The sequence below is a fragment of the Xenopus tropicalis genome, chromosome 4, assembly GCF_000004195.4.
Source record: "Xenopus tropicalis strain Nigerian chromosome 4, UCB_Xtro_10.0, whole genome shotgun sequence".
Classification (NCBI taxonomy): Eukaryota; Metazoa; Chordata; class Amphibia; order Anura; family Pipidae; genus Xenopus; species Xenopus tropicalis.
The window spans coordinates 10,622,010-10,644,909 of record NC_030680.2 but is presented as its reverse complement, the minus strand read 5'-3'; the positions used below and the strand labels follow the sequence as shown (position 1 = coordinate 10,644,909).

Genomic DNA, 22,900 nt, shown 5'->3' with positions numbered 1-22,900 from the left:
GTAGCCCATTCCAGCCTTGTGCAGGTCTACAATTTTGTCTCTGACATCCTTGGACAGCTCTTTGGTCTTTCCCATGTTGGAGAGTTTGGAGTCTGCTTGATTGATTGATTCTGTGGACAGGTGTCTTTTATACAGGTGACTAGTTAAGACAGGTGTCCTTAATGAGGTTGACTAATTGAGTAGAAGTGTCTAACCACTCTGTGGGAGCCAGAACTCTTAATGGTTGGTAGGGGTTCAAAAACTTATTTCACTCAATGAAATGCAAATCAGTTGCTATCTTTTATTTAAAGTTATTTTTTCGATTTTCCTTTTGATGTGCTATCTGCCACTGTTAAAATAAACCTACCATTGAAATGATACTGTTCTGAGACTTTTCATTTCTTTGTCATTGGACAAACTTACAAAATCAGTGAGGGGTCAAATAATTATTTCCTCCACTATAAGAGCTCTTGACTCCTATTAAATTCAGAAGCTCCGTGACCAATTTCCCACTGTGCTTTTGCGTGTTCTGTTGTAAGGACGTCTGCATGGATAGCTCTCTCCTCCCCAAGTCAGCTTTCTGGGTGCATTCCCAGTGCTGAACAAAGCAGCCTCTGTCTAATACCTGTCTTTGATTCTTTGATCCAGAGCATCGGTGGTGATACCAGAAGAGAAGATGTTTGAAATGTACAGCATTCTACAGGCCGTTCCTCAGCGGCAATTGGAAGAGATGCAGCGTCAGGTAATGTGTTTGACTCCTGGAGACTTTGCATGATTGTCTTGTGCCCTTATGGAATCCACAGAGCAACATGTTGGTGAAGAATAATAACCCATTAATGTGGATTTGCACAATGCGTTGCACTACCCTTGACTGGCCTGTAGGTGTCTCCCTTGGATTGACATTGATACAGTGATTAATACACATGACTGCAGCTTTTAGCTTTAGCATATTTTACCAACCTCATTTATTCTTACATGGTTTTGATTTAGAGGGTGGCGGAGCTTATTTTTTCGCTTTCGGTTTTTGTAAAATAGTTTTTAATTTTTTTTTCCATTGTTTTGGGAAACGACATGCCTCCTTTTACTGTACTAGCAGAATAAAACCAGGGACTGTTGTTATTTTCCACCACGGGGGTGGGCTTGCACGTCACATTAGTAACTAAAAATGTAGCTTTTTTTTTTTTTCCCCCACTGATGCAATAATTTTCCTTGGAACACAAAGTTTATAGGGCCTTTAAAAAGGCCATTAAATGAGAAATAGACTTTTTTTATATCAAGTTTTTTTTTTGTTAATGCATGAATTGCCTTTTAAACACACAGTAATGAGCACTTCGTGCATACTAAACTGTTTGCTCTATAGCTGTATTTATTCATGTGTGGGGCCGCTGTATAGATTCCCTTAGACAGTACAGTATAACTTAATAGAGCTTCTCCAGCAGAATCCTGCATTGTAATCTGATTTTCCCATGGGGCTAGCCATATTCTTCATTTCCCAGGGTTCCACAGCCATGTGACCTGTGCTCTGATAAACTTCAGTCACGCTTTACTGCTGTGCTGCAAGTTGGAGTGATTTCCCCCCCCTCTCACCCCCAGCAGCCGATCAGCAGAACAATGGGAAGTGAGCAAGATAGCAGCTCCCAGAAGGTATCAGAATAGCACTCAATAGTAAGATATCCAAGTCCGGCTTGGGACTCCTCCAGTTACATGGGAGTAGGAGAAACAATAGGTTAGCTGAAAGCAGCTCTAATGTGTAGCGCTGGCTCCTTCTGAAAGCTCAGACTCAGGCACACTTTACTGCTGCGCTGCAAGTTGGAGTGATATCCCCCCCCCTCACCCCCAGCAGCCGATCAGCAGAACAATGGGAAGGGAGCAAGATAGCAGCTCCCAGTAGGTATCAGAATAGCACTCAATAGTAAGAAATCCAAGTCCGGCTTGGGACTCCTCCAGTTACATGGGAGTAGGAGAAACAAGAGGTTAGCTGAAAGCAGTTCTAATGTGTAGCGCTGGCTGAAAGCTCAGACTCAGGCACACTTTACTGCTGCGCTGCAAGTTGGAGTGATATCCCCCCCCCAGCAGCCAATCAGCAGAACAATGGGAAGGGAGCAAGATAGCAGCTCCCAGTAGGTATCAGAATAGCACTCAATAGTAAGAAATCCAAGTCCGGCTTGGGACTCCTCCAGTTACATGGGAGTAGGAGAAACAATAGGTTAGCTGAAAGCAGTTCTAATGTGTAGCGCTGGCTGAAAGCTCAGACTCAGGCACAAGGCACTGAGATGGCGCCTACACACCAATATTACAGCTACAAATACATTTGTTGGTTCAAGGATAAAAGTTTAAATGGCAGAAGGAATTATTTGCTGTGTACCAATGTCATTTAGAAATAAAAAGTACCATATAAGCAAGTGAAACCCTAGCCCTGGAGAGGTGGAAACAGTTCTGTGATTTATCCCTATTGTGCCTCCTACAAACAGCTTTTATTAGCCCAGTGGCTATTGCTTGAGTAACCTCTCGCCCCCGCGGGGGTCTGTAGGGCAGCGGCACACAGGCCAGCTCTCCCCCTTGTGCTTCTTGAATTTTTTTTTTTTCCCAGAGGACCCTCTTTTACTGGCAGGGTCCTTAGAGAATAAGCCTCTCATCCTACCCCCTGTAAATCAGGGATGGGGGTTGGATATTTCCGCCATTAAGTCTCATGGAAAATAACTGCTTGCGTCCAGCGAGTTATAAATATAATAATGGGGGGAAATTGGGGCTTGAGAGTTTAACAATTGGTGTGACTTGACTGTGCCGGGCCCCCCTGCAAAAAATCTTTGTAGGAGCCCGGCACACAGCAGTTACTACCTGGGACTGCACCACAGGTAGGAGGGGGGGTTATTGCTATGGAGGAAGCAAACCTCATGATCCAGCCCTCCCTGTTCCCCTCCGGGCCGACACATTGACATCCCCAGTGGATATCACTTTACTTGTCCTTTAAAAGACCACGTCCCCCCGCGCTTTTTTGTTCTGCTCTCCCACGGAAGAAGCTCCATCAGTGTTTCCCTATAAGCAGCCCCTTCATCTTTATTGCGCGGTCCCCCTTCTCACACGTGCGTAACGCCAGCAGAGCGCAGAGCGAGAGGCAATAAAGCGCATGATATACGATGGCATTTTTGCTGAGAGTGGGGCTAAAGGGAGCGCTTGTTTAAGGGGACGTGCCGGTGATTAGTGCGAGCCGGTGCAGTCGTTAGCAGCACTTTCACTAGGGGATTGGCTTTAATAAGTAGGAAAGAAACCACTAAACTCCCTTAGATCTCCCTTTAGTATTTATTATTTGCCTGTACTGCGCAGTGACCCGTGCCGGTCTCCCCGGCCCAAGGGGGGGGCACTAAAAGCAGGAATATTGCACTCAATAGGGGGCTGGATCGTCCCACTGGGAAATGGGGGGACCCAAGCGCAGCCCCGGGCCGAGGGGAAATAACCCATCTGAGTTATGGTCCGGCTCGATGTAAAATGTCAGCTCCGATTTGCCGCTCAATATTTAAAGAGTGCAGCCCCTTCGTTTTAAGCCCCAAACCAGGCGAAGTTGGAAGTGGCCGAGCCAAATTAGGAGCTGCCTAACGAGGCAGGTTTGGGGAGTGATGGATGACTGGTGGCGCTGGGCCAAAACCGCAGAACATTTAAAGGGCTACAGAGCTTGACTTTGCTTAAATCGACTTGGACAAGCCAGAAACTCTGATAGATGCCAGCCCGAGGTCCTGGTTCCTTTGTACCTTCCCGTTCCCATACCTAGCCGCGGGATTTACACCCCCATAATGGGCTGCTCTGGGTCTAATCATTATATACGGACATGCCCCCGCCCAAATCCCTATAATTGCTCATTGTAAACACACGAATAGATCAAGCGTCGCCTTGTATTTGAGCGGTGCCATTATGGAGATGCAGATACGTCCCCAGGAGGGAGGGGCAGCCGCCATTTTTTTGGTGTCTCGGATGCTTTTGGCACCACCAGGAGAGGGAGCTGCTAAACGTAATTGCAGTTTGCATGCCTTACAGCTATAGGCTTGGGAATGATGGGCTATCTGTAGGCCTTCTACTGGTTATATAGATCCACCACCGGGGGGCAGCATGATGGTTGTACCCTCGGCAGAGCTTGGATTTAGGGGGGACAGTTCAGTAAGGCAGGGCAGCCCTTCAGCAGTATGACTTTTATTGCACCCCCTTATATAGCGCTGCTAGTTAATATGTATATAAAGGCACCTCCGACCCACCTTGGTTGGGGTCTCGTTCAAGTGCAAAGCTCCCGCGGGACCTCTCATTACAAGCATCTCCCAGATTGTAAACCCTATGGCCTGGCATGACGGCCATTAGTTAGACTGCGTCTGTGCCTTTTATTGCCCTTGTCGGGGCGGATATTAGGTCAGAAGCTATGAAAAAAAAAGAAACTAAATGAAAGTTGTTGGTAATTTCTGGGTTAACTTCCCCTTTACAATCCACGAATGAAATCCAAGGAAATGGTCCTATTTCATTTGCCCCTGGATCGTTCTCAGGTCTAAATATCTGCCCTTAGAGCCTTTCTAGCCGGTGCAATATGGAACCCCCCCCTCCCTTTTCTCTTTCGCATGCAATCTCCACAGGGCTGTCGGTAACCCCCCGAGGCTGTAAATCAAAACCATTTTATTTGATAGCCCACTGGGGCCCCCACTTTCCTCGCGACTTTGTAACTCAAGAGGTTTGAGCATGAGGTCAGCATCCCTGAAGGTAGAATACTTGGCAAAGCGGGGATTTCAAGTCAAGGAATTATGGGAAGCAAATGATGGGCTTTGGGACTCTTGTTAAATGCAGTGTTCATGTACGTAACCCCGGCATAGACTTATGGTATCTCTCTGTACAGGCTATGGGCAAACTTAGGGGGCTGTTCCTGCTGAATTGTGCTTAGTACAGGGGAATCCCTAGGCTGCCATAGTTTTATGGTATCTCTCTGTACAGGCTATGGGCAAACTTAGGGGGCTGTTCCTGCTGAATTGTGCTTAGTACAGGGGAATCCCTATGTGCCATAGTTTTATGGTATCTCTCTGTACAGGCTATGAGCAAACTTAGGGGGCTGTTCCTGCTGAATTGTGCTTAGTACAGGGGAATCCCTATGTGCCATAATGTTATGGTAGCTGTGTTTGGCCTAAGTGTCAGCTGTGAGAGAGCATTAATTTTGCTGCCACCCCAGCCCTTGTTAATTTGCCCTATGGCCTAGGGTTAGTGAGTATATTAGAAAGGACTAGAGCTTTGTATTAGAGACGTGGCCTTGACAGAAGAGAGAGGTCAGCCAACTAGACCAGATTAAAGGGACAGGCAGGACCCGTTGGCCACACTGTGTAACTAAAGAGCCCGGTTATAATGCAGTTTACACGACAAGAAGCCTGTAATTGGCACTAATGTGAGTAAATTCAGATTAACACTAATGCCTCGTTTCATGCTATTTTCAGTCAGACCCAGTAATTCAGGGCTAATTCTGAGCGCGCCCGTCACTGCCCTGTGATTTCATTCAGCATTAGGTCCTTGTATAACCCCCATTGCTACTGATATTTTTCCCTTGGGCCGTTCCTTTTTTATTTATTTTTTTAATATGCCCCAAGTTGTACCCCACTTCCTGGTTGCTAAATCCGCTTTATTTCTGTGTTCCAGGCTCGCTGGTTCTGGGAAGGGTATTTCAGCTCCATGAAATCCATCGCTTTGGCGACGCTACAGATTATTAACGACAGGATCTACCCCTACGCGGCTCGCTCGTACGAAGAGTGGAACGACCCACCCGCTGTGGTAAGGAGTAAAGGGGATCACGGGCACCCACTATTATACCCCATAGATTATCTCTAATTGGGGGGTTGACAATAAAGGCGAAGGAAAGATAAAATCACTGGGGGGGTGCCAAACTGTTAGGCACCCCAGTGATTGTAATCGCTTACCTTATACCCCGGGATGGTGCCCCTGTTGGGAGAAAACTGCACTGGCCCGGGGTAACTGTGACTCTCTACTGTGCAAAGACTGAAAAAGGAAGAACTGTCTCGCAGTTACCCCGGGCTGGAGCTTTTTTTTCCCTAACAGGGGCACCAACCTGGGGCATAAGGTAAGCGATTACAATCACTGGGGGGGTGCCTAACAGTTTGGCACCCCCCAGTGATTTTACCTTTCCTTCTCTTTTAATGCCACCCCCCCATATAAAGTCTACACCTAACATTTGGCATTTTTACCTTTCCTTTTCCTTATGACCATTACAGTGTAGTGAAAGTTGAAGGGCAAGTGCAGGCTATTTTTTGATTGGTGGAATGTTACCCAGTGCCCTTACGGTGCAGTAAAGGGGGCCAGTTGGGCAGCTTATCTGCCTGCGTAAGGGCACCATTGACCGACATCTGGCCAGAAATTGGGCAGATCTCAATCAGGCAGGTTTGATATTTTCCATTGGATCGGTCACTGCATTGGCTCATTGATTCCGACGCTGCCTATGCCCGCCATTTCAGGGTAGGGAAGGACAAAATTCCCTCATCTCTGAATCCATTGAGTCTCTTTTTTTTTAGATATATGCATGTCTGGAAAGGCTTTTGGGAATGTAGTATTACAGTTCAACCACAACGGCAGGCCTCCTACTTACTGTAGAGTGTACGTATGAACCTCCTATGAGCCCATAAGTACCACCGTTGTTGCCCACTATTATGGGTGGGCATCTTGTCTTCCAGATGTGGGGTGCCCTAGTGTTTTAGTTCAGCAACATCTGTATGGCCCTTAGTTACCCAAGCATTGCACTCAGCTTGGACTAGTTTAAAGCTGTTTAACTTGCCCACTTTAGCCACAGTTGTTGGCCAAAGCGAAGGGGGCATAGCCGTTTCCTAACGCCAGCGAAGGGTTAATCTCACTGGGCCCATGCCCTTTAACCACAACACGATGAGAATCAAACTGAAATTCTTTCTCAGAGTATTCTGTGGAAATACATTGTGCATAATTGGAGCAAAACACAGAATAAATCAAGACTTTTCCTTTTTGTAAGGTCTGGTAAATCATAATTGAAACCACATTCGGGCCGAGGTTGGTATTTGTGTGGAAAAAAAGAGAGAGGGAAGAGACGGCAAGAAACAACGTAGAAATACAGGGAAAATCTTGTGATAAATACGCGTTCATGTGATACTGTACCCCCTACTGTAAATAATAAGGATATTAGCAGTCACTGAGGGGTTCTGTGACCATATAAAGGCACAAGGCTGCAGGCTGAGTTATACAGGGAACTCTGAGTATCACTCATGTATTATAAGGGATAATGTACCCCCTACTGTAAATGATAAGGATATTAGCAGTCACTGAGGGGTTCAGTAACCATATAAAGGCACAAGGCTGCAGGCTGAGTTATACAGGGAACTCTGAGTATCACTCATGTATTATAAGGGATAATGTACCCCCTACTGTAAATGATAAGGATATTAGCAGTCACTGAGGGGTTCTGTGCCCATATAAAGGCACAAGGCTGCAGGCTGAGTTATACAGGGAACTCTGAGTATCACTCATGTATTATAAGGGATAATGTACCCCCTACTGTAAATGATAAGGATATTAGCAGTCACTGAGGGGTTCTGTGCCCATATAAAGGCACAAGGCTGCAGGCTGAGTTATACAGGGAACTCTGAGTATCAATCATGTATTATAAGGGATAATGTACCCCCTACTGTAAATGATAAGGATATTAGCAGTCACTGAGGGGTTCTGTGCCCATATAAAGGCACAAGGCTGCAGGCTGAGTTATACAGGGAACTCTGAGTATCAATCATGTATTATAGGCAAAATAGATTGTAAGTTCTGCCGATACATTGGCATGAAGTTACCCGCTATATGCCAGCCAGGGTGGCACCCGTAGCTGTAAATCGTTCATTCCGAGGACGCTGTTCCGCCCTGAGAACAAATGACAAACATTGACATTAGCGCGGTTGGGTTTCACAAGCTGCTCTCACCCTGCCGCTATAATGGGGGCTATAAATGCCCCGTTGTGGTGCCTTCTGTCAGCCAGTAGTAGTCTCCCCCCCCCCCCCCCCAGTTCTCCTCCCTCGGACCCCGGTGAGTTATTGGCTTTCACTGGGGCCTGATTTCTCCTTTTGAAGGGGAGAAGGTCAGGAGGTCTCAGACAGCAGACAGACAGGCAGGGGGTCGGCTCTGGAGAGCGCTCGCGCAATGAGCTTTAAAGGGCCCATTTGAAAGTGTTTGTCTTACAGGGGGCACTTGTTAACTGGAAACATTTCATGTCTGACCTGCCCTGCCTGTCACTGCCTTAATGGTTTTACAGCATGGAGCGCGGTTATTCCCAAGTCATGGTGCAAAGGGTCCGCCCTAATCCTGTCCGGATACATCATGAATATACAGGGCTGAAGCGGGCCTTACACGGGCAGATTTCAATGGGCGGTTCCCCTTTAAGTTAACTTTTACTATGTTATAGAGTACCCTATTCCTAGCAACTTTGCAATTGGTTTTCATTATTTATTTTTAATAGTTTTTTAATTATTTGCCTTCCACTCCTAAATCTTTCCAGCTTTCATATGGGGGTCACTGACCCCGGCAGCCAAAACCTATTTCTCTGTGAGGCTACGATTTCATTATTATTGTTATTTTTTATTATTAATCTTTCTATGCAGGCCCTCTCCTGTTCATATTCCCATCACTCGTTTATACCACTGCCTGGTTGCTAGGGTAAATAAGACCCTAGCAATCATATAGCTGCTAAAATACCAAATGGAGAGTTGCTGAACAAAAAGCTAAGTAACTGAAAAAACATCAAAAATCAAAAAATGAAGACAAATTGTCTCCGAATATTATTGTCTACATCATATTTAAAGTTAAGGGGAACTAACCCTTTAAGCTGCTGATTCAGCCCTTGAAAGGCCAAGTTGGCCGCTTATCTGCCCTGGCCGACTGTGTGTCTAATTAATATCTGGTTTAAAATGATCTTATCTATTGAGATTTAAAAGGGCCATCAGGTAAGGGCCACATTGGTACATAGATACGCTAGTAATGATATCGGACCCCTTATCCGGAAAGTTTCCGAATTATGGAAAGGCCATCTCCCATAGACTCCATTTTATGGGACCTGTTGTCCAGAATGCTTGGGACCTGGGGTTTTCCATTATTTGGATCTCTATAACTTAAGTCCACTAAAAAAAAATCAACATGAAATAAACCCAATAGGGCTGTTCTGCCCCAATAAGGGGTAATTATATCTTAGTTGGGATCAAGTACAGGTACTGTTTTATTATTACAGAGAAAAGGGAATCATTTAACCATTAAATAAACCCAATAGGGCTGTTCTGCCCCAATAAGGGGTAATTATATCTTAGTTGGGATCAAGTACAGGTACTGTTTTATTATTACAGAGAAAAGTGAATCATTTAACCATTAAATAAACCCAATAGGGCTGTTCTGCCCCCAATAAGGGGTAATTATATCTTAGTTGGGATCACGTACAGGTACTGTTTTATTATTACAGAGAAAAGGGAATCATTTAACCATTAAATAAACCCAATAGGGCTGTTCTGCCCCCAATAAGGGGTAATTATATCTTAGTTGGGATCAAGTACAGGTACTGTTTTATTATTACAGAGAAAAGGGAATCATTTAACCATGAAATAAACCCAATAGGGCTGTTCTGCCCCAATAAGGGGTAATTATATCTTAGTTGGGATCACGTACAGGTACTGTTTTATTATTACAGAGAAAAGGGAATCATTTAACCATTAAATAAACCCAATAGGGCTGTTCTGCCCCCAATAAGGGGTAATTCAAGGTAAAAATGCCCTCTGTGCCTATTGGCTGCCTCAATCCCTAGGACGATTCTAACTCAGGATTTGGCACCATAAGTGAGTATATGGCACGGTGCCCCTTGCTGTGCCACTACCTGAAGGCACACTACTTGGCAGCTGGTTTAGTACATAGAGTGATAGTGGGCAGTTAGTAGAAATGGCCGACCTCCGTGTGCTTTTGCTTCTAGCACTCGATGGGTTAATTCAGTGCATTTAGGCCCTGGGGGGTTTATAAGGCGCAGCGCTGGGTCCCATCACAAGCCCAGGTGCTCTGAAGTCTGACTTGTTTACACCGTGTTCCCCGGCACACTAATTGCTAGTGGCACAGCCTACTGACTGGTTCCATATGCACCGGCCGCCTCCTGTGCATCCCAGGGCCCCCGCTGCCCCCGACAATGGGCGCCTTGTGTATAGAGAACATGTCAGCGTGATGTGCACCTTAACCCGTTAAATGTTTAACTAATCAGCGTGTTTTCATTCCTTCTGTCACCAGAATGCCAGTCACGTCTTAATCTAGTCCAGCCCAGGCGCTCTGCTCAGTATCAGCCAATTAGCCGCTGTGCCTGTACAGGTGTGGGATCTGTTACCCACAATGCCTAGGACATGAGCTTTGTAATAGGGAGAAGCCTTTCAGCACCAGTAATCGGCTCTTTGTTCTGGGCCAGGTACTGTACCTAGCCTTACTGTACGGGTGGGGGGGGCAAGCTATAACATGCCGCTCTGCCTCGTTGCAACCTGCACCCAATAGCGATGAGCCAATTTTTTGGGGCCCTGTAATGGTACCAGGCAGGGCCCAATCCGCACAGCGTATTATCCAGCAGATACAGCACATTAACTCCTAATGGAAAATCTCATGTATTATATTTCTGCTTCCCATTCAGCCCAGGTTGCATCATTTTTAATCACAGAATTCTTACTATGTTTTCATTTAGATCTGTCCAAGTATTTGTTCAAAACAGACAATAACCCAAACTGGTTCTGATGTATCCATAATTCATTTGCCACTAGGGGCACCATTTAATTACATTTTAGTTGGGTATTTCATTCACCTATGGCAGCATAGGAATTCCCCTGTACTAATCACAATTCAGCAGGAACAGCTCCCTAAGTTTGCTCATAGCCTGTACAGAGAGATACCATAAAACTCTATGGCACATAGGGATTCCCCTGTACTAAGCACAATTCAGCAGGAACAGCCCCCTAAGTTTGCTCATAGCCTGTACAGAGAGATACCATAAAACTCTATGGCACATAGGGATTCCCCTGTACTAAGCACAATTCAGCAGGAACAGCCCCCTAAGTTTGCTCATAGCCTGTACAGAGAGATACCATAAAACTATGGCACATAGGGATTCCCCTGTACTAAGCACAATTCAGCAGGAACAGCCCCCTAACTTTGCTCATAGCCTGTACAGAGAGATACCATAAAACTATGGCAGCATAGGGATTCCCCTGTACTAAGCACAATTCAGCAGGAACAGCCCCCTAAGTTTGCTCATAGCCTGTACAGAGAGATACCATAAAACTATGGCAGCATAGGGATTCCCCTGTACTAAGCACAATTCAGCAGGAACAGCCCCCTAAGTTTGCCCATAGCCAGTACAGAGAGATACCATAAAACTATGGCACATAGGGATTCCCCTGTACTAAGCACAATTTAGCAGGGACGGCCCCTTAGATTTGCTCACTATTGGTGATTATCACTGCCCCCTAATGGTCGGAGCCGGCACTGCAGCAACCTTTAATTTCAGCAAATTTGCATGGAAACAAAAGTGCCTTTAACAAGCAGCGATGCAGTTTGTGTCATAAAAGCCAGAGCCTGAGCGCGGCTGAGTGTATCCATGCCCTGGGCTAAGGGACTCTGAGCAGAGCCAATGCACTCTGTGGCTTATTGTTAATGTATTCATTTATTTTGCTAAAACTGCAGTTTCAAACATCAACAGACCTGTGTGTTTATTGATTGGTGTCCAACGGTGGTGCCCATTTTCCAGGCTGGCTCACTGCCCCCCCCCCCACCTTTCCTTTCCCACTGTCTGCCCTGTGTAACTCTCAGGCTCTTATTGGGAACAGACCGTGTGTATCCCCTCGTGCCAAACCCTCTGGCTTCCCTCTCTTTGGCAGGAGCGGCCCAAAAGCCTTTAAACGGGTCGCCCTCATTAGAATTCAGATTGTGTAATTCTGTAAAAGTCAATCTTTAAACCTACTCCGTTATACCCCCCCCCCCAGATTTAATTTTAACAAGCTCTTTTGCCCCCCACCCTTTTTCCTAAGGAAAGAACAGCCGTTTTGTTGTGAGTTATTTAATACGTCTGTGCCGCTGCCGCTCTACTTTTCTCTTTGCGTGCCCATTTTGTGCCATGCCGCTGAACTCTCAGGGGGGGCGAAAAGGCCAGTTGGCACGATAAGCAGTGTTTTTTTTTTATTTTTCAAATGTGACCGTCTAACCCCCTTATTCCCCTTTTCTTCTGCAGCAATGGAGCAGCGTAAACAACCCCCTCTTCCTGCCACTCATCCCCCCTCAGTCCCAGGGGTTCACCGCCGTGGTGCTGACGTACGACCGGGTGGAAAGCTTGTTCCGCGTCATCACTGAAGTCTCCAAGGTCCCAAGCCTGTCCAAGCTGCTAGTGGTGTGGAATAATCAGAACAAGAACCCCCCCGAAGGTAAGGGGAAAGGGCTAACTTAGCCTTTAATTGTTCAGCAGAGCCTTCCACTCATTGGACATTGCAAGGAACAACATAACGTATGTCCAATTTGGCTACTCACACACTGGGCCAAGTTAGGCTGGTACAATTGTTTGGTCCTAGGGCTAAAGGTCCCCATACACGGACAGATCCGCTCGCTTGGCGATGTCGCCAAGTGAGCGGATCTTCACCCGATTTCCCCACCTCTGGGTGGGCGATATCGGGGAGCGTTCAGGTAAAGAAAAAAATAATTAGATCGCTTGGCCCTTGGGCCAAACGATCGAATTATGTTGGCGGCAATGGGGCAGTCGGTTCGGGGACCGCATCAACGAGCCGATGCGGTCCTGAACCGACTGAATTTTCTAACCTGGCCAATCGATATCTGGCCAATTGCAGGCCAGATATCGGTCGGGCAGGACCCTCGTTTCTGCCCATACATGGGCCGATAAGCTGCCGAATCAGTCCAAGGGACCCATATCGGCAGCTACTATCGGCCCGTGTATGGGCACCGTAACAATCATAAAGCAGGCTGAGGAAAAATCAAGCCTGTCTAATCGACATCTGGCCAATTTTCGGGGTGGCTTGTTGGAGGGCCCCATACACAGGCAGATAAGCTGCCAAGTCGGTCTTAAGGACCTGTATTGGCAGCTGGAATCTGCCCGTGTATGGCCACCTTAAAGGCCCCCATACACGGGCCGATGGTAGCTGCCTATATAGTTCCCTTGGACCGATTCGGCAGCTTATCGGCCCGTGTATGGGCACTTCCTACAGGCCTGCCGACCAATATCTGGCCTGAAATTGGCCAGATCTCGATCGGGCAGGTTAGAAAATCTAGTCGGATTGGGGCCGCATCAGCTCGTTGATGTGGTCCCCAGACCGACTTTGCCTATACCCGTCATTATATAAAACGATTGAATTACCCTGGATTCTCCAAATATCACCCACCTGTAGGTAGGGATATCGGGAGAAGATCCGCTCTGCCAGTGTATGGGGACCTTAACTCCCTTCCCTTGCTGTGCTGAGTATATAAGTCATTAGGAGCTATGGGACAAGGTGACTTTGGGCGCCCCCCCCCCTCCGAGCAGCAGGATAATACATACCATAGGTCCCTATGAACCAGTACATCAATATTTGGTATCCAGGGTGCTTAAGGCACTGCCAGAGGTGTGGAGCGAACGGACAGTATGGACCCGCGTCCCATCCGGCCTTCACGCTTCAAAGCCGCTTCCATTTATTGACCATTAAAGGCAGGATGTTTGCGAGGAGTTAAGCCCCAGGAATGGGTTTGAAGTGAGTAATTCTCTGGCAGGGGCAGATAAGACCTTGCTTATTGCTCTGCTTGGATCATAGCTTTTTATGAGTCCTTGCTATTAACCCGAGTGATGAAATGCCTGGGCTTTAATGGTATCCCAGTCTTTATCCCTCGCACAGGAGCCCCTGACGTCACCCTTCCTTCCTCGCGCTTGGGGCAGAGCGGGTTGTGGGATAACGGTGCTGCAAGCGGAGCAAGGACGGACTCACTGACAGATTAATGCAGCAAAGGAATCCGAGCCGCCCCGGGATAAAGGGGAAAATGTTCCTCGTCTGTCCGCACAAAGCACCGGCATAGTGTTCTGCACACAGGGGCGATATGAAGGATAGGGTGTAATGTACAAATGCAGGTGGATTCCGCCTCCTGATTGGTACATAGCGCCTAGAAAAGTTCATGATGTTATTTAGAGTGGTAATTGCGGAGCCTACGTTCATCCTAAAGAGATCAGCCTTTTAATTGGCTTCCTCTACACTGAACCGTTATGTCATTTTGCAAATAGCACAGACTTTTTAGAATATGCAAGCAGACTAAGGAAAACAATTTGTCATTCTGTGTCCGTGATACAAATCCGATGTGATACCCATTGTAAGCAGCAGTCCTGCCCTGCTTTATGGCTGAGATTCTAGCTATCTGTATAACAGAGCATTCTGTCACAGTGGCACAGATCCTATCTGATCCCCCCATTGTAAGCAGCAGTCCTGCCCTGCTTTATGGCTGAGATTCTAGCTATCTGTATAACAGAGCATTCTGTCACAGTGGCACAGATCCTATCTGATCCCCCCATTGTAAGCAGCAGTCCTGCCCTGCTTTATGGCTGAGATTCTAGCTATCTGTATAACAGAGCATTCTGTCACAGTGGCAGAGATCCTATCTGATGACAGTTGACAAGTATCTCTAGGGACTGAGAAGAGATGGAAATTACATTATTCCAATGGAAATAGGCAAAAGTAAAAATGTTAATTTCTTTCCTTGCAGTTTCTGTTTGGCCAAAGATCCGGGTTCCACTAAAAGTCGTTAAGACCACTGAGAACAAACTGAGCAACCGCTTCTTTCCCTACAGTGAAATTGAGACAGAAGCCGTTCTGGCTATCGACGATGACATCATCATGCTGACATCAGACGAGCTTCAGTTTGGTTATGAGGTAGGGCAGCGCCATATTCTCCCCTTTGCTTTCCTTCCTTGCCTCCCCGGAGTGTATACGGCTTATAAATGATGAAGTCTACTTATGGTAGCGGGGCAGGGGTTATTATTTATTTATTTCCGTAGTTTTTTTGAATTATTTGCCTTCTTCTGACTCTTTCCAGATTTCAAATGGGGGTCACTGACCCCGGCAACCAAAAACCTATTGCTCTGTGAGGCTCCAGTTTTATTGTTATTACTTTTAATTACTTATCTTTCTATTCAGGCCCTCTTCTATCCATACACCAGTATCTCATTCAAACCACTTCCTGGTTGCTAAGGAATTTTTTATCCCTAGCAACCAGAAATTCCCTAGCAACTGCTGAAATTCTGAACTGGAGAGTTTCTAAACAAAAACTGAAATAATAAAAACAAAAAATAAAGACCAGTTGCCAGTTGTCTTTGACTAGGACTCTCTACATCTCAATTGCCAGTTGTCTTAGACTAGGACTCTCTACATCTCAACTGCCAATTGTCTGAGACTAGTACTCTCTACATCTCAATTGCCAATTGTGTGAGACTAGTACTCTCTACATCTCAATTGCCAGTTGTCTGAGACTAGTACATTCTACATCTCAACTGCCAATTGTCTGAGACTAGTACTCTCTACATCTCAACTGCCAATTGTCTGAGACTAGTACTCTCTACATCTCAATTGCCAATTGTCTGAGACTAGTACTCTCTACATCTCAACTGCCAATTGTCTGAGACTAGTACTCTCTACATCTCAATTGCCAGTTGTTTTAGACTAGTACTCTCTACATCTCAACTGCCAATTGTCTGAGACTAGTACTCTCTACATCTCAACTGTCAATTGTCTGAGACTAGTACTCTCTACATCTCAACTGTCAATTGTGTTAGACTAGTACTCTCTACATCTCAACTGTCAATTGTGTTAGACTAGTACTCATTATAGGGGATTTTTTAGCCTAAAATTATTATTAATTTCTTGCTCCTTGGCACAAAATAAACTTGGCTTTGCTGGAAAGCTGGGAAAGAGGTTCCATTTAAACTGTTTTACGGGATCAAGAGCAGAATGGCGCAGTGCCAGTCAGTGTCCTCTGTCTTTGATCACAGAGACGCCAATAAATCTATTGGAATACGGCCATTTTTCTCTTGTGGGGGGTAGAGGGTACACTTGTTCCCAAGAGAAATGAGTGAAATGAGGTTGTGTGCCAATGGGCTGCCTGCAGGGTTCCATAAGGGGCACAGAACATTTCTCCTCATCCCGGTGCCATGCAAGCAATGTGTTCCCCCCGGCTGAATGGATACTGGTATCTTCCTGTAGACAAACACAAGGTGTAAATGCAAAATGAAAGCACGTTGCCCTTTAATGGCTCTTGGCGAGGTCGGGAAAGGTAAGAGTGTGCTTTGGAATAGACAGATAGGTGTGTCCCTTTCATCGCTTAGAAATGATTGTGCCTGGGCAGAGTTAAAGCAGCAGGGCCGCTCCAGCCAATGCCCCAGAGGAACGGCCGAGGGGAGATCAGCGGCGAGCCATCATTCTTCACGTGAAAGCTTTGTCTGCGCTGACCCTTTCTTCCACTTCCAAGCCAGTAAATCAGCCTCATTTAATGTTGCCGGTAGCATGTTTAACATTTCGGGGTGCTGCTAATGATCACCCAGCCTGTTCTCATTTGCCTGTAGTTTTGATCCTGTTGTCAGCAGAGCCGTTATGGATGAAGTGGCCAGAATGGGGTTTGATTGTATCCAGCTGCCAGTGGCGCAGTCAGGGGGTGAAGCGTCTACGTTCGGCAGCAATACGAGCCTGTCACTGCTCCCGGGGTATTGGTCAGGGGGCTGCTAGGCCTTTGCTTCCGGCCAGGTCATACTTGGGGTACAGCGGAATGGCTGCCTTTGTGACTTCACTCAGTGAAAAGGGTTCATGGAATATTAGTAACTATATATATATATATATATATATATATATATATATATATATATATATATAATATATATACATTTTTGCTCTGAATTACTTCCAACGGCACCAGCTGTGCATGCTGGGTAGTGTAGTCTGCCTGCCCAGTATAGAAGAATAAATCCTTATGTCTACTCTCCCTTTCTCTTTCCTTACCAGGTATGGCGGGAGTTTCCAGACAGGTTGGTGGGATACCCGGGCCGACTGCACCTGTGGGACCACGAAATGAGCAAGTGGAAATATGAATCTGAATGGACAAATGAGGTGTCGATGGTTCTGACCGGTGCTGCTTTCTACCACAAGGTAATGTCACTAGGGTTCAGGTAGATTGTATGGCTCCTTTCATGGGGCAGTGCCAGCCTGGGAAAAGTTGGTGATCATGTTTAAGGTCCCCATACACGGGCCAATTGTAGCTACTGATATGGGTCCCTTAGACTGATTCGGCAGCTTATCGGCCCGTGTATGGGCACTACCGACGGGCCTGCCCGACCGATATCTGCCCTGAAATTGGGCAGATATCGATCGGCCAGTTTAAAAGATTCAGCCACTTTCTTCCAACTCTTTGCAGTTTTTAAATGAGGGGTCACTGACCCCGGCAGCCGTAAAAACTATTGCTCTGTGAGGCTCCAGTTTTATTATTATTTTTTACTTTTTGTAACTTTATTTTCTATTTAGTCCCTCTCCTATTTATATAACGGTCTCTCATCCAAACCCCTCCCTGGTTGCTAAGATAACTTAGACCCTAGCGACCAAACTGCTGAAACTCGACTGGAGAGCTCCTGAACTGAAAATAAAATAACTAAAAAACTGCAAATAATAAAAAATGAAGACCAATTGCAAAATATCTCAGAATATCACTCTACATCATACTAAGTTAACTCAACCCCTTTAATAAACTTGCTTAGGGCACAGGGAGATTTTTGCCCACCTAGGACTTTAGATACTACAGATCTCCGTAAACTAACCAAGCTCCCCTCTTGCCCCCAGTACTTCAACTACCTGTACACCTACAAGATGCCCGGCGACATTAAGAACTGGGTGGACGCCCACATGAACTGTGAAGATATCGCCATGAACTTCTTAGTGGCCAACGTGACTGGGAAGGCACCTATTAAGGTAAATGGTTCCAGGTGAATTGAGGCTTTGGTTTCCCCCCCTGCCAGATCCATAGCAACCAATATCACTAATCTGCTACCCAGGCCTGGGGTGTTGATTGCCCAAGTCTGACTGTGAATGCCAGCGTGTTGCCCAGGGGGATTCTGGGAAACGAGCAGCGGTAAGCGTAGAATCCCTATATAGAATGCCATCTGTCTGCCCAGGGACAGCTGACTCCGGAATCTTAATTAAAAATTTCACTCCTAGGGAATGTTAATTTAAAAGTGATCTTGCAATCATCTTCCCCAATCCCCGGCATTACTGGGGGGTATCTTGGTGTCACTGTGGGCTCTCTGATCCCGTGCCCTTCACGCATTCATTTCCCCTGGTGTCATCGGCACGGAGGTGGCATCCCTATACATGCCAAGGCAGGGCCCGTCGGTTGGTAGCCCTGCGTTTGTGCCGCTTCAGAGCGGTGTAAATGCCTTAATGCCCCCCACCCAATCCCTGTCCTTATCTGTCGTGCCTGGGATTAACCCACATTGCTGCTGCGGGAGAGGGGAGACGCCCCGTGTAGGTGAAGGTTACTCGCAAGCATGAAAGCTCCGCGAGAACAAATTGTGTTTACACAGAGACCTCAGTGGTGTGAAAAGTCATTAAAAGGGAATTAAAGGGCTTGTCATCGCCGCTATTTCCAGTGGCAAAGAAGAGAAGGGGGTTGCGGCGGCTGGAATGCAGATCCTTAGCGCTGTTTTTATTAAGTCCCTATGGACTTGCCTTTGCTTTTGCCTAACTGCCGACTGGGCAGGGATAACTTCTGTTCTGCATTTATTGATCAAACGTATCGGGTACCGATTGGGGTACCCTTGTGCCCCCTCTCTCTAGGTGACCCCCAGAAAGAAGTTCAAGTGCCCAGAATGCACGGCCATTGACGGGCTGTCACTGGATCAGACCCACATGGTGGAGAGGTGAGTGGATCGAGCTTGTAGCAAAACTATATCTGATACCTTTGGGAGAGAGTGCCGGTAGTTTAGGTCCCAGCCAGACCTGGGGGATACAAGGTGCTGTGCCTGGTCATGGAACCTCTATACAGTCCTACATCTACAACCCTACCCTTTGTTCAACAGCTTTCCAGAATTTCAGCAGCTGTCTGGTTGCTAAGGTCCAATTAAACCTAGCAACCAGGCAGCCGTTTGAAAGAGACAGGACTATAATTAGAGGAGAGAGGCCTAAACAAAAGATAAAAAGTAACAGTAAGTATAAAATCTATAGCCACACATAGTTTTTTGCCTGTTAACATTCAAGTTAACTTTAAGAATGTTATAGGTAGAATGACCAACTCGTATCAAATTTTCAGTTGGTCTTAATTTTTTACAGTTTTTCGTTATTTGCCGCCGCCTTCTGATTTACTCTACTGGGAATCACTCACCCCAAATGCAAAACATGATTTGAATTTGCTACAGTTTTATTGTTATTGTTACTTTTTATTACTTATCTTTTATTTAGGTCCCTCTCCTATTCATATACCAGTCTCTCATTCAAACCACTGCCTGGTTGCTAAGGTAAATTGAACCCTAGCAACCAGATAAGAAATTCCAAACTAGAGAGTTGCTAAACAAAAAGTGAAATAATTAAAAAAAAACAAAACCCCACAAATAATAGAAAATGAAGACCAATTGCAAATTGTCACAGAATATCACTCTCTACGTCATACTAAAAGTTAACTCAAAGCTAAACAACCCCATGGAGTTAACGTTTAGTATTATGTGGAGAGTAATATTCTGAGACCATTTGCAATTGGTCGCCATTTTTTATTTGTAGTGTTTTAGGTATTTCGGTTTTTGTGTAGCAGCTCTCCAGTTGCGAGTTTCGGCAGCTATCTGGTTGCTAGGGTCCAAATTACCTTAGTGACCAGGGACCTGAATATTATTATTATTAACATTTATTTATAAAGCGCCAATATATCCCGCAGCGCTGTACAATAAGTGGGTTTCATACATTGGACATACAGAGTAACCAATAACCGATACAAGAGGTGAAGAGAGCCCTGCCCAAAGAGCTTACAATCTACAAGATATAGAAAAATAAGTTATAAAAAGTAACAATAACGATAAAACTCTAGCCTCATAGAGCAATAGCTTTCTGGCTGCCCCCATTTGAGTCAGAAGAAGAAGGCAAACAATTTAAAAAAAACTATAACAAATAAACAATGAAGACCAATTGAAAAGTTGCGGAAAATTAGCCATTCTATATAACATACTAAAAGTTAAGTTAAATTTCTAGCAGTGAGCGTCGGCGCTGTAAGGAAAGAGCAGGTTGGCTGGGAGTTCTGGAGGCCTTTATCTGTGTTAGGATCGCCATATGTCTGGGCTTCCGGCATTGGGGGCTTTATCTTCATGCAGGGGTAGATCACAGATTGCTTTCCTGATCTGGCTGTCATGCACGCTGCTCTAGGAATGGGAGGAATGTTTAGGGGAGGAATGGAAGGCAGAGCCTACAGGAGCCTCCAAAGGTCTCTAGCTGCCTGCCTGGCCCTGAGAGGGGATTAACTGCTTCCCTTCCAGAGAGATGTATTTGCCAGCAGTCTGGGGAGCCCTGCACTTTTTATGGGGTAAACATAATGTTACGGGGCAGTTTTAGGGTGAAGACGCACAGAGCTACTAGTAGCAGCTACTTGTTGTGGCTACTAAAACAGACAATGCTGATCATTTACTGATAACTGTCTCTATGTGAGTTTTAGCAGAGGCAATTCTCCGTATTGTCTATGGCAGGGGATTTTAGCCGTGACAAGTAGCTGCTACTAAAGTAGCCCAGTGTGTCTTCACCCTTATCCAAACAACAATCTGCATCATACTATTTAGTAACAAGAACTCTCGCTGCACTAGTTACATAGAGAACATTCATATAGTTATATTGCACCACTGGGGTCCTGGGTTTGATTCCTACTAGGGGACAGTCTGCATAGAGGTTGTATGTTCTCTATGTGCCTGTCCGGGTACTGCAGGTTCCTTCCTCAGCCCAAATACATGCAGGCAGGGTAACTGGCTCCCAGTGTGCTAGGGAGGTAGATTGTCAGCTCTTTGTATAGACAGCCTCTGTATAGCAGTTGTTGGCACCATATAATTTATTTTCACATTCAGGTTTTGTATATTCCCTTCACTCGCTGGTTATAGCATTGCCCTTATGTAGTGCAGTGCCTGTGGGGTGGGGTTGTCAGGTCTGTAGAGTTATGGGCTCCCCCTCAATGCGTGAGAGTAACTGTGTTCTACACAAGGTTCCAGTGGGGAGGAACATATACAGTGTCTGCTGGGAAGGCAGGGAGAATGCTGTGTCTGATGAGTGAGAACATACAGCCCAGCAACCTGACTGCAACTCTCAAACTGAATGTCTCCTCTGGCTTAAGTTACCCTTTCTGTGTTATGGTATCTCTCTGTACAGGCTATGAGCAAACATAGGGGGCTGTTCCTGCTGAATTGTGCTTAGTACAGGGGAATCCCTATGCTGCCATAGTTTTATGGTATCTCTCTGTACAGGCTATGAGCAAACTTAGGGGGCTGTTCCTGCTGAATTGTGCTTAGTACAGGGGAATCCCTATGCTGCCATAGTTTTATGGTATCTCTCTGTACAGGCTATGAGCAAACTTAGGGGGCTGTTCCTGCTGAATTGTGCTTACTACAGGGGAATCCCTATGCTGCCATAGTTTTATGGTATCTCTCTGTACAGGTTATGAGCAAACTTAGGGGGCCGTTCCTGCTGAATTGTGCTTAGTATAGGGGAATCCCTATGTGCCATAGTTTTATGGTATCTCTGTACAGGCTATGAGCAAACTTAGGGGGCTGTTCCTGCTGAATTGTGCTTAGTACAGGGGAATCCCTATGTGCCATAGTTTTATGGTATCTCTATACAGGCTATGAGCAAACTTAGGGGGCTGTTCCTGCTGAATTGTGCTTAGTACAGGGGAATCCCTATGCTGCCATAGTTTTATGGTGTCTCTCTGTACAGGCTATGAGCAAACTTCCTGTTGAATTGAATTTGCCACTAGGAGGAGTGGGTGGGAGATTTGCTAATACCCCTGTGCACAGACATCCCCATAACCAGTGAATAACCGTTTTCCCCCTTTTGCCTCCCGTATCTGCGCAGATCTGAATGCATCAATAAGTTTGCGTCTGTGTTTGGCACTATGCCGCTAAAGGTGGTGGAGCACCGCGCTGACCCCGTGCTGTACAAGGACGACTTCCCAGAGAAGCTGAAGAGTTTCCCCAACATTGGCAGCCTGTGAAAGGGGGCGGAGCCTTCTGTTTCAGAGCGACCGCAGCGCCATTACCCCCCCCCGCCCACTTTAGTCTTTCCATTTCACTCGCGTTTTATTCGTGATTTTACCACATCTCTCCGAGCTGCTCTCTCCAGTTATAACGGTCGGACCTGTTAACAGGCGTCTGTGTGTTTTTATATTAAATACCTGCCAGCGACCAATCAGAACCCAGTATGGATACTGCTGAGCCTTTCTTATAAGTGATGGTATGGAACCAGTTGCTGCGTGGGACACATACGTGTAAATGTTTTATTTATATATATATTATATCTGTCGATAAAACTAGAATGATTGGCAGCGGCAGGAAGGTGCCAGGCTGGCCAATGACATGTGGGCTTATATAGTGCAAGGTGTTTGCCAGGTAACCTTTTCCAGCCAATCAGAAGTTTGCTATCGCTCTCCAGACCTGCAGCTGATTGGTTGGTTTGGGTTAATGCACCGGGGCAAATACGTCTGATCTTTCTCCATAAGCCCCTACCCCTACTATACACTGACCCAGTCCGTATATTTCAGTGGCCCTTTCTCATACGCGTACATTTCATTCTCTTTTATATTGGTCGTGTTTTTATATTCTTATATTTTGTAACATTTTTACTTTTTTCTTTTAGATTTCATCTAAAACTAT

The 22,900-nt window shown here is 45.9% G+C and overlaps 1 protein-coding gene across 1 annotated transcript in view; it reads left to right on the top strand.

The window, feature by feature from the left end:
* Window positions 1–22,442, top strand: part of ext2 (exostosin glycosyltransferase 2) — a 31,524-nt gene extending 9,082 nt beyond the window's left edge. Inside the window, 8 exon segments of the mRNA NM_001127415.1 lie at window positions 628–721; window positions 5,632–5,763; window positions 12,245–12,434; window positions 14,743–14,909; window positions 17,028–17,171; window positions 17,856–17,984; window positions 18,849–18,931; window positions 22,104–22,442. Coding sequence (NP_001120887.1) covers window positions 628–721; window positions 5,632–5,763; window positions 12,245–12,434; window positions 14,743–14,909; window positions 17,028–17,171; window positions 17,856–17,984; window positions 18,849–18,931; window positions 22,104–22,242 — 1,078 coding nt within the window. The 3' untranslated portion in view covers window positions 22,243–22,442.
* The last annotated feature ends 458 nt before the right edge of the window (window positions 22,443–22,900 follow it).